Source organism: Setaria viridis, chromosome 9 (genome assembly GCF_005286985.2).
Source record: "Setaria viridis chromosome 9, Setaria_viridis_v4.0, whole genome shotgun sequence".
In the NCBI taxonomy this organism is placed as follows: Eukaryota; Viridiplantae; Streptophyta; class Magnoliopsida; order Poales; family Poaceae; genus Setaria; species Setaria viridis.
The window spans coordinates 48616631-48637164 of NC_048271.2; the positions used below are offsets into that span (position 1 = coordinate 48616631).

A 20534-nucleotide genomic window follows, 5' to 3' on the forward strand; every position below is an offset into this window, starting at 1 on the left:
GCGCTGGCCTCTGCCCAGCCGCCCTGCCAACGTCGCCCCTGGCGGCCTGGCCTCCGCTGAGCCGCCCCGGAGGGACTCGCCCCTTGCAATCGTCGCCGACGCCGTCGCCCTCCACCTCTGGCCCCGGCGTGGAGCGGAAGGGGACCGTCCGCACTCGGGACTGGTTTCGTTCGGTGGTAAGAAACTCTAACTCGCTTCGACGGATTTTCTCAGAGTTTCGTTTTGTCCCGCGATATTATCGGTTTATGTGGGCAGTTAAATCCAAACGTTTGTTTCTCTCCATCGATTCCTCGGATTTATTTGGTGCGCGGTGGAGTCCCAATACGGCAATCAATCCATCCACTGTTCTGGTTGGGTTCGTGAACCCCTATGCTCCTGTTAATTTCAGGTTACTATGAGGTCACCACTTGTTTGTTGCATTGATTGAATTGGTCTAAGAATCATATTGCGTAAGAGATGTACACTCGTCCACTCGGGGGCAACCATGTGGCATGGGGTACAGCAAATTTATTTGATGTTTGTGGTCATGGGTTTAAGCCCCCAATCTCCTTAGAATAGAAAAAAAAATGAGGTGCATCCATTCAGTCACCGACCTAATAAGCTGTGGACATTTGACGACATATAAATACGCTGTACTTGTCTTTTTTTCGAGTGGTGACAATTATGTGTATATTAGTTATTGGGCATTTTCCTCTTCTTTATACTTGTCCTTGATATAGGACTGTTTTGCTTCACAGGGAAAACCACTCAGAGTTAAGTTGTTCAGATATTTCTAGGGATGTTGGCTCATGGTGTAGCAACTGATCCCTCAAGGAATTTGCGATGTCCAGCTACTTCAAGGGTGTCGACTGCACCCTTGGGGCTTGTCTTTTCATTGAGTTTCAACATGGGATGCAAGGAAAAGAACAAAATCTTCATCAATGTGGATAGGTATGGTATCTTACATTTCTTGTGACTACTGCCTTTTTGTCAAAGCTTTCCTCCAGTTCCTGCTGTGAGAAATGCAATTTCTCATCAAAATCCTTCAATGCAGATGCACAAAATACAGTACTCCATTCTGTTATGCATAGAGAAATGCCAGAATCACACATTCAAACCACTGGCAACTGCATCGTTTGGGGACATGGCTGATTCTTCGACTCGTGAGTATTTGCTGACCATGTTCTATGACATGAAAATCTTACATGATCAGTTCATACACTTGAGATGCTGTACCATTTTTTTCATATTGAATTTCAGTAACCTTGATGTATGTCTTTCTAAGGAACAGTTGATCAGCTCATATCAAATTTACCATTTGTTCCCCGAATAATTGATATTAGATGGTAAAAATAAACATTGACTGTTATCATTGCCAAGTGCACCACATTCAACATGTTATATATGTAGAGAACAAGTAATTTGGTAATCGATATCACCTGTTTGTCCTGACCTTGTTTTATAAATCATGCGTAACTCTACTTGGCCTTTCAACTGTGCTGTTTGGAACAGTTCTTTTTTTAATAGTCCTTGAGAATCCTTTTTAACTCCTTGATTTTATTTCAGCCATCTTTCCTAGAATCCATGTGAAGGATCCATATCAGCGTCTTGGAATCAGCAGGGAAGCATCTGAACAAGAGATTCGAGCTGCCAGGAACTATCTGATAAGTAAGTATGCAGGCCATAAGGCAAGTGTTGATGCAATTGAGTCTGCCCATGACAGGATTATCATGCAGAGTTTCTTTGATAGGGAAAAAAAAAAACCCAAAATGGACCTCAAGAAAAAATTTAGGGAACTTTGTCAGTCACGTGCAGTCAAGGCTATTCAAGGCAGATTCCAAACACCACATAGCAAAGTCATTTGGCAGACAGAAATTACTTTTATCTTGCTTGGAGCGCTTACCCTGTCTTTTCCTACTGAAGAAGGGCCAACTCTCCAGGTGGCCATCTCTAGTGCAGCAAATATCTATTTCATTTATCAGAGGGTCAGAACTCAGAAGTGGATGGTGAGCATTCTTTTATGGGTATGTTCTTGTTATATTGTTTGTTTTATGCCTTTCGTATGTTAAGGATATAGCTGCATTAATCTGCGATTTGGTCCTCATAGTGCTACAGAATTTGTTTTGGGGCTCCTCTGATTCGTTTGCTCTGTATATTACCCATATTCACCATTTGGTCTACAAGCATAGTGTATTAATGTATTAGCATTCTTGTTCCAATTAAAAAAGTTTCTCTTCATCACAAACCCAAAAAATCTAACCTAGTAGCTAGCCACCACTGGCCCGTCGACATACATATATGTATCTCCTGGTAGTGGTGCTAAGTCAAATCTATTTCAGCTACACTAAGTTTCCTATGCACTGCAATTTCGACCAATAAACTGCCTTTCTTCACTCTTCAGCCTGTACAAGTTAGATATGCAGCGGCACATAGTGTCTTACCACGATATGTATGATACATGAAAGCAGTTCTTTATTTTCGCAAACAAGCAAATGCAATACAGATTATGTTTCTATCCCATCCATGCCTGATGAGTTACGCTATCATCATGCATGCATCCTTCAAAATATGCTGGGAGCTGTATTTATATCCTGTAGAGACTGAATTGCAGCGGGAATGGTAGTGCATGATTGCTGGAGGCTTGGATTACAAGGAGTTGGAATGCAATTCTTGGGTTGCTTGGTTTACTTGCAGTACATCTAACATTTTAGCATCTTAGTTTGGAAGTAAAGTGTTATGTAAACATGTACGTTAGCAATGTAGGTTGTACTGCAGATCTTGTGAAATCTCAATATTTACAAATTACAAGTAAAGATGTTAACTGTGAAATAGAAAGTTATGACGCTAATGTATGAAGTGGCAAATTATAGTGTACGATGGGAGTAGTTTCCAATCCTAAGTGGCCGTCCGATGGAGTGGTAAGTGGTCGATTATCCCTAATAGAAGATATCATATCTGCCCTTGTGGTGAAAGCATACTTCCTCATTTAATCAAACTCTGTTATAATGTTTTAGTTTTATTAAGCATAATTTTCAAGAGGACCTGTTTTCATCTGTTCCCATCCCAGGTTAACTTTGAGTCTTTGACTGATACTGGTAACAGCTTGCATTTTCTTAGAACTGATAACAACCTGATAATAGAGATTAAGAAGCAGAATATAACAGTGTTGGCTGATGGCAGCATGTTCTAAGTAGGCTTGTCTATGCTTCCTTTTAATAAAGTAGAATTGCTACTGCTGAGATTAACATATGATATTTAAGAGTAAAGATTTTAGTTTTGCAATAGACGTTAAGAGGCAAATGTGTGGAGTGGCAAATATAGATTCAACGGGAATGGTTGCAAATCCTGAATGGCCATTCCATGGAATGGGAAATAGGTAGTTTTCCCTAAATATAATATATAATTTTGCCATGCTAGAAGCAAACCGCAAACTTTCTCACCTTATGCTGTAAGCATATTTCCCCCCACTTTAATCAGATTTTCTTATGAAAGTTTGCTTAACTAGAATATTTATGATGACATGTTTTTATCATATACATGGTCCCACTCCTAGGCAGTCCCTTCGCCAATATATCGTATGATGTTCCTTCATAGATCATCATACTAAGAACTGAGTGCCTGGTTAGACTTGTGGGCCTGTCAACTTGCTGATGCCAATAATGCCAGTTCATAGTTCAGTCAATAAATCAGAATGCTGATGTGTAACATACAAAAAATGTGCAAAAAATGCTTGCAGATGCAGGCCATGTATTCTGAGACAGCTAGTGGGGTGGCTAGAGGAGTAGAGGGTAGCCATTTGTGATTGAGCACTGCAACAGCTTGCGCTTTTCAGAGCTCAATTAATCCGATTTGGGTCATTTTAAGATTATCATAATCTGTTGACCTGATAATAGAGATTTAAGAAGTAAAATGTAGCAGTGTTGACTGATAATAGCATGTTCAAAGTGGGCCTGTCTACATTTCTTGTCAATTAAGTATAATTGCTAATACTGAGATTAACGTATACCATTCTCAGTTCTTTTGGTGATTATTAACCTTTCTGTGATATTTCAGGTTTGGATCTTTCTTTGCTTCCTGGTTCCTTGGCACCTTCTTGATGGTATCTGTAATTCCACCTATACTGCCAGGTCATGTGTTACATATGCTCTCCTTTTCATATCATCAACCTTCCTGAAGTAAGAGATCTTCATATTTCCATGTTAGCCTATAGTCCGGCGGCAGTCATCAACACGGTATCCTACTTCTGATGACTCTACAGTCATCTGCTTCTTTATTTGTTTCTGGGAGTTGCAAATGGTAGTTCTTTGGTGAGTTGATAGTAGTTGTCAGGTTGTAATGTGAGATGTGGAACTTTTTTGCCCTTTGCCCTTGAGATCTTGAGCAGTGAGTCTAACACCTCCTGTAGGCATTCTGGTTGATGTGTTAAACACAGTTTGGTTTTGGATTAGATCATATGAGATAATATCCGTCCGAATTTAAATGCTGACCGAAGCTTCTGCCCCCATCCGTCGTTTTTGGATCGACCCCACGACGTCACCTCGGCATTACAATCCACTCGCCCTGAATGCTGCTGCTCAACTGTCCTGATTGCGTTTGCAAGATGGGAACTGGAAGGAGCATCTTAGGTTGCTGCGCCTGATCTGATCTTGGTATCACTTGAGTTGTTGTGCCGGCTTTGTCGTCTCATAATGCGCCCATTGGTGGTGGCCGAATCGTCATCAGTTGCAGCTATCCATTCTCTAGTGTGGAACCGGCCGGAGTTGCGAAGCCCGTGACCCGGAAGCCAATAATGTCTCGAACAATTCAGTGATCACTCTGGACGGCCGTGCCACTTAGTGCTGGTGGGGCTTTGGCATTAGACTACTAAAATCGCCTGATCCGGCCTCTATATAAGATCACTGGTGTGCTCATTATTAGACTATTGCATCACTTGACTGGTGTCATGGTGTGTATAATAATGTCAGCTGATGGGCTGGTGGTACACGGCTGCTAAATGGACTATTGCACATGGTCCATGTCCATCTTGAGCATAACCAATAGCTTCTGTGGGGGGCAGGCCTGCTGCGCGTGTAACGAAAGAAGTGGGTAATTTTGATAAAGATTAGGGATTACTTAGTTTATTTCATATAATGGCAGAGGTGGATAATTTAGATATATAGATTTAGAGGTTACTTTATGCTATCTTCGTAACGGTATAGGTGATAATTTTTTAGAAAATATAATAGATCCAATGGTTATGATGATTTGAGTCTACTGATTGATGCTCAGATGTTTTAGAGAATTTTTAGGATTTCTCTCTTTTTCTAAAGTGTCCTGGTGCCACAGGAGATGCCCATCATGCTGACGCATCGGTCTATTGCAGTAGTGGCACGTTGCGCAGGCGTCAGTCACGTGGAAGGATGTCCTAGCCTCATCCCCAACCATCTGCCTCTGAGAACATCTTGTATCTTGTATTTTAACAAATCAAGCGGTGTGGATGCTAGAGGATAGAGAGTAGCTGCCACACACAACACAATGGTGTTCGCTTTGATCAACTACTTTCCGCACCTGCCCACCAATGATCCGGGTAACGAAAGGAGTGGTTTCTTTCTCGTTGATCGTCGCATCTTGGGTTTGGCACATGGGCTCTGCGTGGTCCTATGTGATCCGTGCTCGAATCTTCAGCGCTTCGTCGAATGCAGATCGCGTTTGACGAGTGTCACTGTTGCCCTTTATCATCGTGGAATTCGACTTTACACTTTAGGACAATGGCATTTCTGCCATATTTCAATGGCAGAGATGGCTAGACGATAGGCTTGCGCGCGCATTGCTTTCTTATCTGTCGTACTGCACGTCTGCACCTCTTGCACGGCGCGAGTGCTCGGCCGTGCGTGCGCATTGCGTGACACCATTTTTGTACATCCCAAGATGTTATGTGCACTCCAAAACTAGATAATGGTACTATGGAAGTAGTAGTTAAAGTGACGAATGGAGGCAATAATGTCTGCGACGTACAGATGCCATCTTGCTCATCTGCTAGATACCTTCTGCCACATCTTGCATCCATTGCCACCCAAGCTTTCTCGTCTGTCGCCGTCAATGATCTGGCCACGCCTTTCTGTTCTCTGACCATTCCAGCCAGCGCTCCTGGCCTCATCAGGCACCAGTGGTGCGGCACTGTCGGAACCAAATGTTTTTCAGCGACGTCCACCGAAGAAAGAAAACGAGCACGGAGCATGCATCGAATCCGGGCGGGGTTGTTTGCGCGGGGCGTGGGGGCGGTGCAGCCTTTCGGCGTCCCATTGCAGTGTGGAAGGCCGCTCGTCAGTCGGATGCTATCGCGATCGGCATTCCGACGCACGGCGCCGGTCACCGTCATGCACTAAGCAGCCTTCCACGCTGGTCGGGATGCTATTTTTCTGGGTTCGCCTCTCCGGGGCGTCATCCCCTGGCTGCAAATTTCAGGTCGGGATGCTATTTTTCTGGTACGTGCGAGAAAGGGAGTGTTTCGACCTGGCAATGAACCTCTGTTTGCCCTTGCTAACCCTTCCAAGCAAAAAGTACTCTCCGGTGTCTGATCCAATCCGATCCACGCGACTAATCGCGTTCGCCGGCGTCACTTGCCCCAGCTTCCACGCCCAAACCTCCGTACAGATCTAATCAAAGATGTACGCATCACGGAACCAAAATCAAAGACATCAAAAGAAACAAGAAGGGTGACGTGCTGCAACGATCCAAAACGTCCAAGTAATAGTCGCCGGCCGGTCGCAGCCACTTCGCTCCGGCGTTGTCCTCCTCCGCACCGCGCGCGGAGAGTTCCGTTCCGACGGGCGGCATCAACCCTGAACCGGTCGGCATCGTCGGCGCGCGCACGCCGCAATGGACAAGAGCTGAGTCGAGACCGATCGAGAGGCGCCTTTCGTTGCCAAGCACGCGCGCCCGCGCGGCGGTGTTCACGTACACGACGCGACGCTGCCATCGGGAGGACGCCGACGCACGAGACAACACACTAGAGTGGGTGTTCCCCTCAGATACGCGTGTCAGGGCGCGAAGCGGATGCGGACGCGAGGCACAGGGACGCCGCACCCGCACCCCCAGCACCCGCACCGGCTGATTCCGCGCGGGATGGGGAGGCAACGGCGACGCCGCACCCGCAGGCCGCAGCTGATCTGAAGCGGCGGCAGGGCCGGCAGCTCGTGCGAGCTCTGAACATTCTGATGCATCCGTCGCGTTCTTTATCCGATTCGTCAGAAAGAAGTAAACTGTGCAAGGACAGACGGGTACGTGCCGACGTGCCGTCACGGATCTTGGCACCCCTGCTCTGCTCAGGGAAATCCTCCATGCTAAATTGCTAACCGTCTATATCTGACACTCTGGTTTGGTTGCTGTTGAAGAAACTCTGATGCGATTGCTTCTGAATGCGTTGGGCCAATGGGACTGCTGCTGTGGCCGCTGTGGTCGTCCCGAGTCGCAGGCCCGCAGTGGAGTGGATAATTTTGGTTGCTGCTGACGTGGATGCGGTTCGGCATGTGGTGTTTCAGACGTATGGGATTGTCTATTGACCACCGACCGCCATTAACTTGGTTGGGAGGAGCAACAGCAGCCCAACCACCATGGCTCGCGGCTGCTCTGGGCGAGGAAATGGTGCCATTTTGACTCTGGTGAGCCAGGTTCAGTGGGTGGGTTAGGCTAGGATTCGGTGTTTGCCATTCTCAGTTTTCGGACAAGGAGGCACGTCTTATGGCCACCGTCGCCGTCCGTGTTAATTTGAGCAGGCGCAAGTCAATGTGATGGACGGGGATGAGACAGAGCGCCACTGATCAGTAGTACTAGACAATAGGAGGACGGGTGCTTTTGACTAGTGAGATCGAGCTGCTACCTGTTTGCTTCTCTTCTTTTCGCTTAGACACGACATGACCTCACAAAATTAGAGTATTTCCCTTGAAATAGAATGGATGTACTAGGTACACTTATGGTTTATACGGATGTTCTAAATTTTAGGAGGATCACATCGGATGTTCGGACGCTAATTAGGAGGATTAAATATGAGCTAATTATAAACCTAACTGCAGAACCCCTATACTAATTCACGAGACGAATCTATTAAGTCTAATTAATCCATCATTAGCAAATAGTTACTGTAGCACCACATTGTCAAATCATGGACTAATTAGGATGAATAGATTCGTCTCGCGAATTAGACTCTATCTGTGCAATTAATTTTGTAATTAGACTATATTTAATACTCCTAATTAGTATCTAAACATCCGATGTGACAGGTACTAAAGTTTAGGAGTGGGTTGCCAAACAGGGTCATAGCAATTAGCAACACGATCACACTTCCATTTTGCAGAATTCTTGGTCTATAAATCCATAATTTTTGTTGATTGTGCAACCACGTGTGTGCGCATCGCACAGAGTTCATGTCAAGTTCGTGTGTTGCTAGAGGATTTTGGCAGCCTCGGAAAATTCAAGTACGTGGTTGAGAGTAGCAGTTGCCTCACATGATTGCCATGAACGGAGACACAAGTGCTGACGAAAAAAAAAGGAATCAAATAAAAGTATGCCCTGGGCCAAGAAAACCTCTCGGCCAGGTGCTCTGATTTGCAACACGACGCTTCTTTGGATCAGAATATCTTAAGAAAGCCGTACCGTTTTATTTTATGTGTAAAAGAAAAGCCCTCTACCACAAAAAGCAGCACTAGAAAAGTGCAGCGCCACAAATGACCAAATCCAGTAATCCACATCCACATTGTATTGTATATTGTAGGGTAAGTAACTTGCGTGACGAGCAGAGCACAAATGGCGAAAGCACGGAAGTCGTACAGTCCCGGGCGGACCTTCGCCTGCAATCCTTTCCCGTGTCATCTCACTTGCTCCTGCCCTGTAAACGTGCCACAATTCACAGGCCACTTTCTTTCTTTCCGAGCTGACGAGACACACAAGTGCGCGCGGCGACAACCGGGGCCCTGCTTTCGTACGCCGCGGCAACCATTTCCCAATTCCCACCGCCCTGACCTGACCTACCACCTCGCCTTTTCACTCCGGTCCCCCGGCCAAGTTCAGACCCCAGGCGAAAGACAACGAGCTCGTGCCACAGCTCGTAACACTAGTCAGGCTGCTAGCTGATGCGGCGTATGATATGCGTCACCACTACCACTGGTAGCTAGGCGCGACGGGAAGCGACAACGCCGTCCGGGCCTTGACTCCTTGGCACCCACACCACAGCTAGTGGTATAGCACAGTAGAGTCGGAGACGACCCTGCAGAGCAAAGGGTGAACAAGCGACAACGCCGGTCGGTCACGGCTCACACGACCCTGTCGGTCGCCGGCGCGCTCACGGCGGCACCGGGGCCGAGCACAGTATCATTTTCGCTTTTGGTTTCTTTTCTTTGTTCTGGTGCGAGGGACGGAGGCCAGTGCCGATGCCCGGCGACACAGATGCGTCAGGGGGAGCAGCCACCAGCCGGCGTCACTGCGGTAGTAAGCAACAAAGATGTGGCAGCCCACGCCGTGTGTACCACCCAACCATCGCGCCCCCGCCACCATTAAACTTCGGTACTGGCCCCTCCTTGATTTCCACAGCTCCATTTCTTCTCGCTGCAGCAGCAGCAGCAGGCCAGCAACCCAGCGATTTCTTAATCGTCGCCCCCATCTGGCTTTGTCCATCGGCAGGAGCAGCAGCGTTAGTTGCTGTTGGCTGTTGCTTGCAAGTAGCAGCAAAGCCCTTCTCCTTGCCCTGACGCCGGGACAGGCAGAGACCGCCGGCCCAGAAGAAGGAAAACAGAGGGAACCTCCACCCAACCCAAGCGTCACCGCCGCGCACCGTCTCCCCTTTTAACCGCGCCGCGTCGGCACAGGAGCGGCAGCGGCAGGATCACCGCCACCACCGCAACACGCCGCGGCGAGAAAGAACAAAGCCAGAAAGCGATCGGATCGCCCCCGGCGGGCGCAGGCAGGAGCATCGCGACCTGCCGCGCTCCGGCTCCGTCCCGTGGCAGCCGGGTCGCCCCCCGGGGGCAGCGCGGTCAGCCCGCGCGGGGGTTTTCTTTTGCTTTCCCTCGCGTGCCGCCCCCACCACACCGAGCGACTCCGCCAGGCCTGGCCAGTGGCCACCACCTCCTCCCCGCGCTCACTCCACCACCACATCCAGCTGCTGCTGCTGCTAATACAAATACCCGGGCGGTGCGAGCCCTGCCTTTAGCTAGTACACCGAACGCGCCACGTCCCGGAGGAGGCGGTGCGCTTTGTTTCTTCTCCCTTCATTCGTCCTCCCTCCTCCAGCGGCGGACGGCGGCGGCGGCGGCAATGGCGGCCACCGCGCTGCTCCTTCCCGCGGCGGCGGTGCTGCTGCTCTGCCTCGCGGGCGGCTCGCGGGCGACCAACGTGACGTACGACCACCGCGCGCTGGTCATCGACGGCGTGCGCCGCGTCCTCGTCTCGGGGTCCATCCACTACCCGCGGAGCACCCCCGATGTCAGCACCACTCGTCTCTCGTCTCCCAGCACGCGCGGCTCTGTTGTTCTTGGTTACTGACACCGGCATGTCGCCGGCGGTGGCTCTGCTGGTGCTTGCAGATGTGGCCGGGGCTGATCCAGAAGGCCAAGGACGGCGGCCTGGACGTCATCGAGACCTACGTCTTCTGGGACATCCACGAGCCCGTCCGGGGACAGGCACGTAGAAACACTTACACCTCTCTGTGCTGCTGCTGTTATTCTCCAGTATCTTTATTGTCTTTTTTACATCATCTCCTGCTCCTGGCCACCATCATGTGTCAAACAAAGGCCGGGCCGGTGTTTGCTTCCTCTGCACCCTATGCTTTATTCTCTTTTCTCTGCTCCTGGGTGCCTTTGCTTCCCGTGCCGTGCTTGTTACAATTACTTTTCTACAAGAATTATCACACCTCTAAGTCTGACGGGCAAGTGGTGACCGACATGGCAGTACGACTTCGAGGGCCGAAAGGACCTGGCCGCGTTCGTCAAGGCCGTCGCCGACGCCGGCCTCTACGTGCACCTCCGCATCGGGCCCTACGTCTGCGCCGAGTGGAACTACGGGTCAGCAGCTCACTCTGAACTCTGAAGAAGAAGAATGAAGACGACTGAAAATACTCGTGAATTCAACCGAAACCTGTGCTTGCTTGTTCAATCAGGGGCTTCCCGCTGTGGCTGCACTTCATCCCCGGCATCAAGTTCCGCACCGACAACGAGCCCTTCAAGTCGGAGATGCAGCGCTTCACCACCAAGGTGGTGGACACCATGAAGGGGGCGGGCCTCTACGCGTCGCAGGGCGGGCCCATCATCCTGTCACAGGTCTGACCTCCCGGGTCCCCCGTGCCGTGCTTGCTCCTCGTATTATTGCACTGCAGCCGTGCCTTGCCGTGTGCGGCGGGCATGGCCATGTGTTCGTGTTCGTGCTGACGCGCGTGGCGTGGCAGATCGAGAACGAGTACGGCAACGTCGACAAGGCGTACGGGGCGCCGGGGAAGGCGTACATGCGGTGGGCGGCCGGGATGGCCGTCTCGCTCGACACCGGCGTGCCCTGGGTCATGTGCCAGCAGGCCGACGCGCCGGACCCCCTCGTACGTGACTCACCCGCTCTCAACGCCCTGTGTCCCTCGTCCTGTACGACGAACGGAATGGAATGAATGGCCTGACCGACCCCGCGAGAGGTGGGTGGATGTGAATGCAGATCAACACCTGCAACGGCTTCTACTGCGACCAGTTCACGCCCAACTCCGCGGCCAAGCCCAAGATGTGGACCGAGAACTGGAGCGGCTGGTTCCTCTCCTTCGGCGGCGCCGTCCCCTACCGCCCCGTCGAGGACCTCGCCTTCGCCGTGGCGCGATTCTACCAGCGCGGCGGCACCTTCCAGAACTACTACATGGTATGGTAGTAACTTTCTTCCCTCTGTTTTTCTTTTTCACCCTGCATTGCACCGTGCGAAATTCAGCCGCTGTGCCAGCCTGCTCCGCACGACCAAATGCAGGAGCAGTCAGGGCGGGCATTGATGCTGCCAGTAGGTCCTGCTGGAGCATTTCTAACTCTGGATCTTGTCGTCGCAGTACCATGGAGGGACCAACCTAGACCGCAGCACAGGGGGGCCCTTCATCGCCACGAGCTACGACTACGATGCACCCATCGACGAGTACGGTAAGAAGCTTTCGGTTTGCCTCGGCAGGGCTACTTCTGTTTTTGGGCTCGTGAACATTTCGAGCATGTTGTACTCTAGGTCGGAATGCTCGAGCATTAGAGTACGACATTTTGGGTAGAATATTGGATCACCTGTATATGGCTATTGAAACCAAAATAAAGGAAAAAAACTTGTTGGAATCATTGCTTAAGAATGCCTTAACTACTCCCCACTATGTTCAGGCCATGACAAATAGCCTAATAAATTTTTTGGTAGGGGTATTGGCATGTCACATTAGCATGGATAAGGGTCAATGAGACAGATATTTTATTTCCCAAGAGAAATATTTTTTTTTGAAAAATAAGCCAAGAGAAATATTCGCTGATCATTTATTTGCCCCCTTTTCAATATGTGATTCAGGACTAGTCAGGCGGCCAAAGTGGGGCCACTTGAGGGATGTACACAAGGCCATAAAGCTCTGCGAACCAGCGCTCATAGCAACTGATCCATCATACACTTCTCTAGGTCAAAATGCTGAGGTAAGCCCTGCTTTGCAAAAGCATTCTTCTTTTTTGAGGAAAAGCATCTTTTAAATGACAAGAAGATTTAAGATAAACACTCAGTATTTGCAGAAATGAAGCAAATCTTGTTCTGACGAAAAATATTTACCTTCATTGCATGGCCGGGCATATAACAACGTCTCCGTTTTCTATCTTCAGGCAGCTGTATACAAGGCTGGTTCAGTTTGCGCTGCATTCCTTGCCAACATAGACGGTCAATCCGACAAAACTGTCACCTTCAATGGCAAGATGTATAACCTCCCTGCGTGGTCCGTCAGCATCCTTCCTGACTGCAAGAATGTGGTACTGAACACGGCTCAGGTATATACAATTACACATAACTTGCTTGCACTTGCTTTCAGAAGGAAAACCGACTGTTAGTCTAATTCAGAGATACGTGTGGCTACAATTTGCAGATCAATTCTCAAGTGACGAATTCAGAAATGAGATACTTGGAATCGAGCACTATAGCATCAGATGGCTCGTTCACCACGCCAGAACTCGCAGTATCTGGCTGGAGCTATGCCATAGAGCCTGTTGGTATCACAAAGGACAATGCATTGACAAAATCTGGACTGATGGAGCAGATAAACACCACAGCAGATGCCAGTGACTTCCTCTGGTACTCAACAAGGTACATGATTTACATGGCTTGTTGTAATTATGCAGATGGTAATGTGCACTGGAAAATAAATACTCACCATTCGTGCTATTGATGTAACTTGTGCAGCTTTACTGTTAAAGGTGATGAACCTTATCTAAATGGCAGCCAGTCCAATCTGCTTGTAAACTCACTTGGACATGTTCTTCAGGTCTACGTCAATGGTAAAATTGCAGGTACTGCTAGAGATGATAGCACAAATTCCTTCATACCTGGCATTTGAATTTGCGGGGCTGATTTTCAAATTATATATCTTCCATACATAAATCACATTTGTGTCCTGAAATATAAGTGCCAAAATCTACCAGGAAGCGCCCAAGGTAGCGCTAGCAGCTCGCTCATCTCCTGGCAGAAAGCAGTTACACTTGTACCCGGGATGAACAAAATAGATCTTCTGAGTGCAACAGTTGGGCTGACGGTAATTAACCTTCACTTTAGAAAAGACGCAACATGAAATATTCCATTCCATTTTGCAATATTTGTTTTGGTGAAACAATTATATATTTTTATGACATCTAGTTCTTCTTGACTTTGTTCGTACAGAATTATGGTGCGTTCTTTGACCTGGTAGGTGCTGGAATTACTGGGCCAGTAAAGCTGAGTGGACCAAGTGGTGCACTCGATCTCTCTTCTGCACAATGGACATACCAGGTAGCCTAAACTCTATTTTGAGCTCCATCAGATCAAAGGCTTAGTACAATTCAGATTAATTAATCATAATTTGATACTTCAGATTGGACTCAGAGGAGAAGATTTGCACTTGTATGATCCTTCAGAGGCCTCACCAGAATGGGTCTCCTACAATGCTTATCCAATCAATCAGCCACTGATTTGGTATAAGGTCAGTATGATAATCTCACCTAGAAACCAATTTATATACGACATATGAATGCACCCAGTATGGGCTCAAAAGACAAGATATATTCATTCTATTTGTTTGGTCAATCCATTTCCTTAAGTTGTTGCCTTGAGTCGATGTGTAACTGCAATTCTCCAAACGCAGACAAAATTCACAGCCCCTGCAGGTGATGATCCTGTTGCCATCGACTTCACGGGTATGGGGAAAGGTGAAGCATGGGTGAACGGACAGAGTATTGGTCGATACTGGCCAACAAATCTGGCTCCACAGAGCGGCTGTGTTAACTCGTGCAACTACAGAGGATCCTACAGTTCGAGCAAATGCCTGAAGAAGTGTGGGCAGCCATCACAGACTTTGTAAGACTTCCAGAGTCCTCGTAATATTTTCAATAACCCTTTCTGTTCCTAGCATGAGGAGCCAGTTCTAGTATTCATCTATGTTGATTTATATGTTATTCATCTATGTTGATTTATATGTTATCTGAGAATCTTGGGAAAAAGTAACATATAGGCCTTAATAGCAATTTTACTTTTCTTAAGATTTAAACACTTCAAGATTTTTCAGTACTCAAATTATGACACAGAGAAGCATGCAGTTCACAATTGCAGTACCAATGCACACTGTGATGCAGAGCACTTTGGCTGTGTGCTCTGATGATGCACAACAATATAGCAATTGCAAGAACCGAATGACTACTGACTAATTGGATTTCTTACCTTATTAAACAGGTATCACGTTCCCCGTTCATTTCTCCAACCAGGCAGCAATGATCTAGTCCTTTTCGAGCAGTTCGGTGGTGACCCAAGCAAGATATCCTTTGTGACAAGGCAGACAGGAAGTGTGTGTGCACAAGTGTCAGAAGCGCATCCAGCCCAAATTGATAGCTGGATTTCTTCCCAACAGAAGATGCAGAGATCTGGACCTGAACTTCGCCTGGAATGCCCCAAAGAAGGTCAGGTCATCAGCAGCATCAAGTTTGCAAGCTTCGGGACACCAAGCGGCACATGTGGGAGCTACAGCCATGGCGAATGCAGCAGCACTCAGGCTCTCTCAGTTGTTCAGGAGGTAACTACAAGCTGCCCCATTCTTATCTCTCAATATGTAACTGAGTCTTATGAGTCACTGATATTGTTACTGGGACCTCCGTACTCTGTAGGCCTGTATCGGGGTGAGCAGCTGCAGTGTTCCAGTTTCGTCGAATTACTTTGGAGATCCATGCACAGGGGTCACAAAAAGCCTTGCGGTGGAAGCTGCATGTTCATGACATGTCTGATAAATATTGGTTCGTAGGAAGCAAAATCAGTTTGGAGAAGGTTTCCAAGGTGAAACCTTCTCTGTGTAGGCAAGCAGGCAAAAGGAATAAATGTTCCCATGCTGGTCAAAAGGAATAAATATTCCCAAATTTGCTACATCCAAGCTATTAGATAGTACACTTAGAAAGGGCTGTCCTTGTTAAGATGGCAAATTCATCCATCATGGCAAAGAAGGTGATCCTTTTGTAATCCTTGTTAAAAATAGACTTTGTATTTCAATCAAGTTTAATTACAAATCTTCACCAGAAAAAAGTTTTAACTACACTTCAGTAACTGGGCAGTTTTGTCATACCAGAAGACAAAAGTACGCACCTGGAATCCTGAAGACCAAGTAATTATTAGAGTCTGCAGGTAGTTGATTTTGTGCTGCAGAAAAGAAAATGGAGGGGATTAACAGACCTCAATAACATATACCTTACTAAAACTCCTAGGTTCCCATGATGTTTGTGGCATAATGGTCCAGCTCGCCGTACTTTGCTTCAGCCTCTTAAAAGTGGCTTACCTCTAGCACAGATCTCACAATCGTTTGGAATGGAAAGACTTTCACAGATTGATGAAGCACATGTATCAGGGCATGCAACATGATGATCATCCATTTCCATTATGCTGCAAAACTCAATGGAAAGACTGTTTCACAGATTGATGAAGCACATTTAGCAGGGCATTTTGAAAAAATCCAAAAGAAGCTGACAAAGGGTCAAGGACATCATAATACATTCACTTGTTTACACTTTACAGCCTCCATTCTGCATTGATCTAGGCTGAGCAAACCATCAAGAATCAATGGCGATGGTTGTACTAAAAAAAGGCAATAGTTTGTACCGAAAATAATAAATAGCAGTCAATTTTATCCAGAAATGGATCAAAACAGAGCTCACTAAAAGGAAGCAGCCAGCTACAAGCAATAACAGGACATGTCTACTGATGATCTTGATCCTTCCTTTATCTGTAACAGAGAGCAGTAGAATCCCACTCTGAACAATTACAGTTAGCAAGCTACCTCTTCTGGTAATCACAGATTCACAGATATAGCCCAAAAAAAACATTTACTGATCTCTCACCATTGTATCAGAAAGAATACATTACCAAGAAAAAGAAAGAGAAGCCAATTAACTTATATAGCATGCCAATATATTATTATTTTTTATTTCCCATGCATAAGTCAGAGACTCAATAGATGGCTGATGCACATGATATCATGCACCTAAACCACAAGGAATAAGAGGCAAGATAGGCATGCAGAGAAGTATATCATCAATCAACAGCTAAACCCAGAAATGTCAGCATAATCTGGCAACTAAAGGGGTCTCTCTTACAAATTGCTAACTAGATGATAAGATGGGTTATTCATTTTTTATCATATGCACAAGATAATGTGCATCCAGCCTGCTACAACTGCCAAAAAAGGGAACAGGATACAATAGAGTTACCAATAGTCAAGACTGATCTGCAACACTAGAACCTAGCTGTTTAGTTGTACTGCCTGCCCTAAGAACATACATGATTACATGCCGAAGCAAAGTAAGGAAGGATGCCTTCTTTCCTAACACAAAGGTTTACAGAGCTAGATAACCAAACTACCCCACATGCATACCACCTCCCATGAAGTAAGTGTTGGTTTCCATATTCGGTCTCTTATTTGCATCCATCACCTGATCCCTCATATCAAGAAGTTGTTTCGGATGGTAAACTGGTGGATGCGGATGCAGTTGCATAAATTCTGTTGCGGCCATTGGCAATGAGCCACTCTCCAGGTTTACATTCACCAAATCAAAAGTGTGCATCCCATTCTGAGAAGTCGATACCATATTCATATCCACTCTGGTGTCACCCGGTATCAGGTGAGGGGATGCCATGTTCATATCAACCCTTCTGTCCCCGTGCATCAGATGCGGAGATGCCAGGTTCATGTCGACTCTTCTGTCACTGTGTATAAAGTGGGGTGATGCTAAGTTCATATCAACTCTTGTGTCCCCCTGTATCAGGTGTGGTGATGCCATGTTCATGTCCACTCTTCTTTCCCTCTGCATCAAGTGAGGAGATGCCATGTTCATGTCGACTCTTCCCTCTCCATGAATAAGGTGGGTGGTTGGCATTTTCATCTCAACTCTTCTGTCCCTATGAATCAGGGCCGTGGCATTTGATGTCATTGTATCACCATGAACTAGGGCTGGTGGGTTTGATGCCATATTCGCATCAACCCTTCTGTCCCCCTGAATCAGGGCTGAGGCGTGTGATGTCATGTTCACATCGACTCTTGTATCTGCGGACACCGGACCAGTCACAGTCATATTTACATCAACCCGTTGATCACCCGGCTGACTGTGATCAGGCCTGATTAGTCTGTCCTTTGCTTCCTTCATGGCCGACAACACAAACTCCTTAAGCTCAGGCTCTCTTGCTCCAATGTCAATGACATCTTCAAAATACTCATGGCCACGAGAATAGAGGTCATCATAAATACCCAGATTTCTATCTGATTCGGTACAATCTGTGTTTGCAGATGAAGTAAGTATCCTAAAATCCTTCCTCCAACGGTCCAGGATGTACTTTGATGGCAGCATCAGCACATTCTCTTGCTTCAGAACAGCCAAAGCATGGCTGCAAAGAATGCCCCGTGAGGGAAAGGAGCGACAAATGCACCAAACATCCTTGTCAGAATTGTTGTAGACAACTGTGTAGTCAACCTTCTTTCCCTGTATTAACTCACTGGCCATGTAAGTAATTGAGCTTCCACTTCTATCTACCTCTTTACAAATAACATGCATCAATTGCTTAATCTCATCTTGGAACGCCTGAAACATGGTTACTGTGTAGATCTCCACAAGTTGCTCCTCAAAGGGCAATCCCGACAGCAAAGTGAGTCTAGAATAGTACGAGCGCAAATCATCATATGCCTCCCTTTCCAACTTCCCTTTCAGGGTAGTCTCGTATTGCTCAAGGAAGACTGGAAGGGTAGTTTTAGTCACGACCCCATCAAAGTATGGATCAGGTTTTTCAACTTTCCTGATGGCAGAAGTGCCAGCCCAGAATGAATGATTGACATACCCAGGTGCCCACTGTTTCCGACAGCTGTACAGAGCAGAAAACCACTCGTTGTCTTTGAGATTGTACTGGTCGACCATTGCTCCCCACTCCCTCTCAAAGTCAGTAAGAGTGACACTATCATAAACAACCTCCTTGAACCTTGAGGAAATTGCCTCTTTCTCATGTGTGCGTCCCACGTTTTCAAGTAGCTTCTTCAAGATATGCCAAAAGCAGAAGCGGTGCCTTGCATTTGGAAAAACCTCAGCCACGGCCTCTGCGATGACATCTGAGTAGCCGGTCGTGATCGCTTCTGGCGGCTTACCATTCATACAGTTCAACCACCTCTTCAACAACCAAAGATAGTTCTCCTTGGTGTCACCGGACAGGAGACCACAGCCAAGAAGCACGAGGTGGCCGTGGTTGTTCACCCCAAGGAGAGTGGCCAATGGGAGGCTGGAGCGTGAGTGCTGTAAATACATCACGTCAAGTGTAATGACGTCACCAAAGTAACGGTATTGCGCCTGGGCCCTAGAGTCAGTCCAAAAGAAATTCTTCACGCGCCTTTCCCGATCAAGATCCCAACTGTGGATGAAGTTTGGTTTCTTGCATTGCATTGTTTCAACGAACTTCTTGAGCGCAGTGAGGTCATCCTCCCCGAAACGCTGCACAAAACTCTCGATCCTACTAAACCTGTGGCTGCCGACAGCAGCACCACCGCTAGCACCCCTCTTGGGCCGTGTCGGAAACTTCCTTGTCTCAGCAATCTCGCTCAGCGACTTCTCCACCATCCCATCCATCTCATCGGTGATCTTGGCCTTCTTCTTGGCTGACTCGGGCATCTCCCTGTACGCCTTTAAGAACCTCACCATATCTGGAGTACAAGGATGGTTGTGCTCCAATTCGACGGATTCCACCTTCCACCTGTCATCCACCCGCTTATCACGGATGAGCAGCATCGCCTTGCATCCCGTCTTCTCAGCAGCGCCACGCCGAGACTTCTTCTCCTGGGCAGCCGCCCCCCGCTTGCTGCGGAGCGGGTAGCGGGTGCCTGGGACGTCAGACGGGGCTGCGCCCGCCCTGGATTTGCCACCGTAAGTGCAGGTGAAGGTGGAGCGGTAGCGGAGCCCCTCGTAGTTGTGGCAGGTGCGGCGCACGGCATGGAACCCCGTGCGGTAGGCGTAGGCCTTGTAGAGCGCGAAGGCCTCGTCCACGGAGTCGAACACCGTGCCCACCCGCGGTACGAGGGCCTCCTCGAGCGTGCGCGGGACGAAGCCGTCGTCCCCGCCGCCGCCGCCGTCTTCTTCCTCGTCGTCGGAGGGGATGACCACCTCCTCATCCTCCACGACGACCTCCTCGTCGTCGTCCTCCTCCGCGGGCTCGCCGTTGAGGTCGTCGGCGATCTCCTCCTTGACCCGCCGCGCCTCCTCCTCCTCATCGGACTCGAGGCTAGGGTTTTGCGACCTGGAGGCCCGCGCCCGCCCCTTCGAGCCCACCCCCATGCTCTACCCACCGGCTATTTACACACGCCCCCGCCCTCTCTCGCGCGCGCCACACCACCGCACCCTCGAAAAGTATTAACACTAGAGGTACAGTGGGGCGGATACCTCGCGGCGCGGAATGGCGAGGGTCCGGCGCGGGCGACGGTACGGGGGAGCGGGGGAGCTGGCGTGGGGCACGGGAGGGGCAGCGTGGCGGCGCGGGGGACGCCGATCTGGGCCGGGGCGGCCGGCGTGGGGACGTCGCCGGGGAAGAGAAGGGAAATTGGGGGGGGGGGGGGGACTTGGGCTGGGTTGCTTTTGCTTTTGGGGGTGCGGAGAGGAGAGGAGAGGATGTGTGCGGTGTGTGGGAGGAAGACGGGGGAGTTCGTTGCTGGGTGAGCTTAGGATTTGCGCCTCGGGAAGGGCTGCGGATGTGGCGGATGAGTGACGCCGCGGATCGGCGGATGGATTAGTCTGACGCGTCGGGCCCTTTGTCCTTTACCTGGAGATGCTGTGATGCTGTGCTCACGCAGGATTTTCTAGGTGCTC

The 20534-nt window shown here is 48.4% G+C and overlaps 3 protein-coding genes across 4 annotated transcripts; 2 read left to right on the forward strand and 1 right to left on the reverse strand.

Annotated features, from left to right (window-relative positions):
* Window positions 1-7: 7 nt before the first annotated feature.
* Window positions 8-4459, forward strand: LOC117839674 (protein CHAPERONE-LIKE PROTEIN OF POR1, chloroplastic-like). 2 transcript variants are annotated; one of them, XM_072290788.1, is made up of 5 exons: window positions 8-176; window positions 738-930; window positions 1034-1142; window positions 1546-2003; window positions 4033-4459. In XM_072290788.1, the coding sequence occupies exons 3-5, from the start codon at window positions 1034-1036 to the stop codon at window positions 4156-4158; spliced, it is 693 nt and encodes a 230-aa protein (XP_072146889.1). In that variant the 5' UTR covers window positions 8-176; window positions 738-930; the 3' UTR covers window positions 4159-4459. The 2 variants fall into 2 exon arrangements, with proteins under 2 accessions (XP_072146889.1, XP_072146890.1); XM_072290789.1 differs by having other exon boundaries at window positions 9-176; window positions 1546-1985.
* A 5091-nt stretch (window positions 4460-9550) lies between these two features.
* Window positions 9551-15742, forward strand: LOC117841053 (beta-galactosidase 6). Its single transcript, XM_034721621.2, has 17 exons — window positions 9551-10434; window positions 10536-10631; window positions 10900-11012; window positions 11108-11267; window positions 11393-11536; window positions 11647-11841; window positions 12020-12107; window positions 12508-12626; window positions 12807-12968; window positions 13064-13281; window positions 13378-13484; window positions 13617-13726; window positions 13852-13959; window positions 14042-14149; window positions 14312-14523; window positions 14896-15232; window positions 15324-15742. Exons 1-17 carry the CDS (start codon window positions 10267-10269, stop codon window positions 15429-15431), a joined length of 2553 nt encoding a protein of 850 aa, XP_034577512.1. The 5' UTR covers window positions 9551-10266; the 3' UTR covers window positions 15432-15742.
* A 1065-nt stretch (window positions 15743-16807) lies between these two features.
* On the reverse strand, window positions 16808-20266 carry LOC117841052 (protein FAR1-RELATED SEQUENCE 6). The gene has a single exon (XM_034721620.2). The coding sequence runs from the start codon at window positions 20004-20006 to the stop codon at window positions 17058-17060; it is 2949 nt and encodes a 982-aa protein (XP_034577511.1). The 5' UTR covers window positions 20007-20266; the 3' UTR covers window positions 16808-17057.
* Between the last annotated feature and the right edge of the window lie 268 nt (window positions 20267-20534).

Excerpts from the sequence above, each read along its gene's own strand:
- LOC117839674 (XM_072290788.1), top strand. The coding sequence starts at position 1,034 with ATGCACAAAATACAGTACTCCATTCTGTTATGCATAGAGAAATGCCAG. Across the intron at positions 1,143-1,545 it reads CATGGCTGATTCTTCGACTC|CCATCTTTCCTAGAATCCAT; the intron begins GTGAGTATTTGC and ends ATTTTATTTCAG. Across the intron at positions 2,004-4,032 it reads TGGTGAGCATTCTTTTATGG|GTTTGGATCTTTCTTTGCTT; the intron begins GTATGTTCTTGT and ends GTGATATTTCAG.
- LOC117841053 (XM_034721621.2), top strand. The coding sequence starts at position 10,267 with ATGGCGGCCACCGCGCTGCTCCTTCCCGCGGCGGCGGTGCTGCTGCTC. Across the intron at positions 12,627-12,806 it reads CTCTAGGTCAAAATGCTGAG|GCAGCTGTATACAAGGCTGG; the intron begins GTAAGCCCTGCT and ends TTCTATCTTCAG. Across the intron at positions 14,524-14,895 it reads GGGCAGCCATCACAGACTTT|GTATCACGTTCCCCGTTCAT; the intron begins GTAAGACTTCCA and ends CTTATTAAACAG.
- LOC117841052 (XM_034721620.2), bottom strand. The coding sequence starts at position 20,006 with ATGGGGGTGGGCTCGAAGGGGCGGGCGCGGGCCTCCAGGTCGCAAAAC.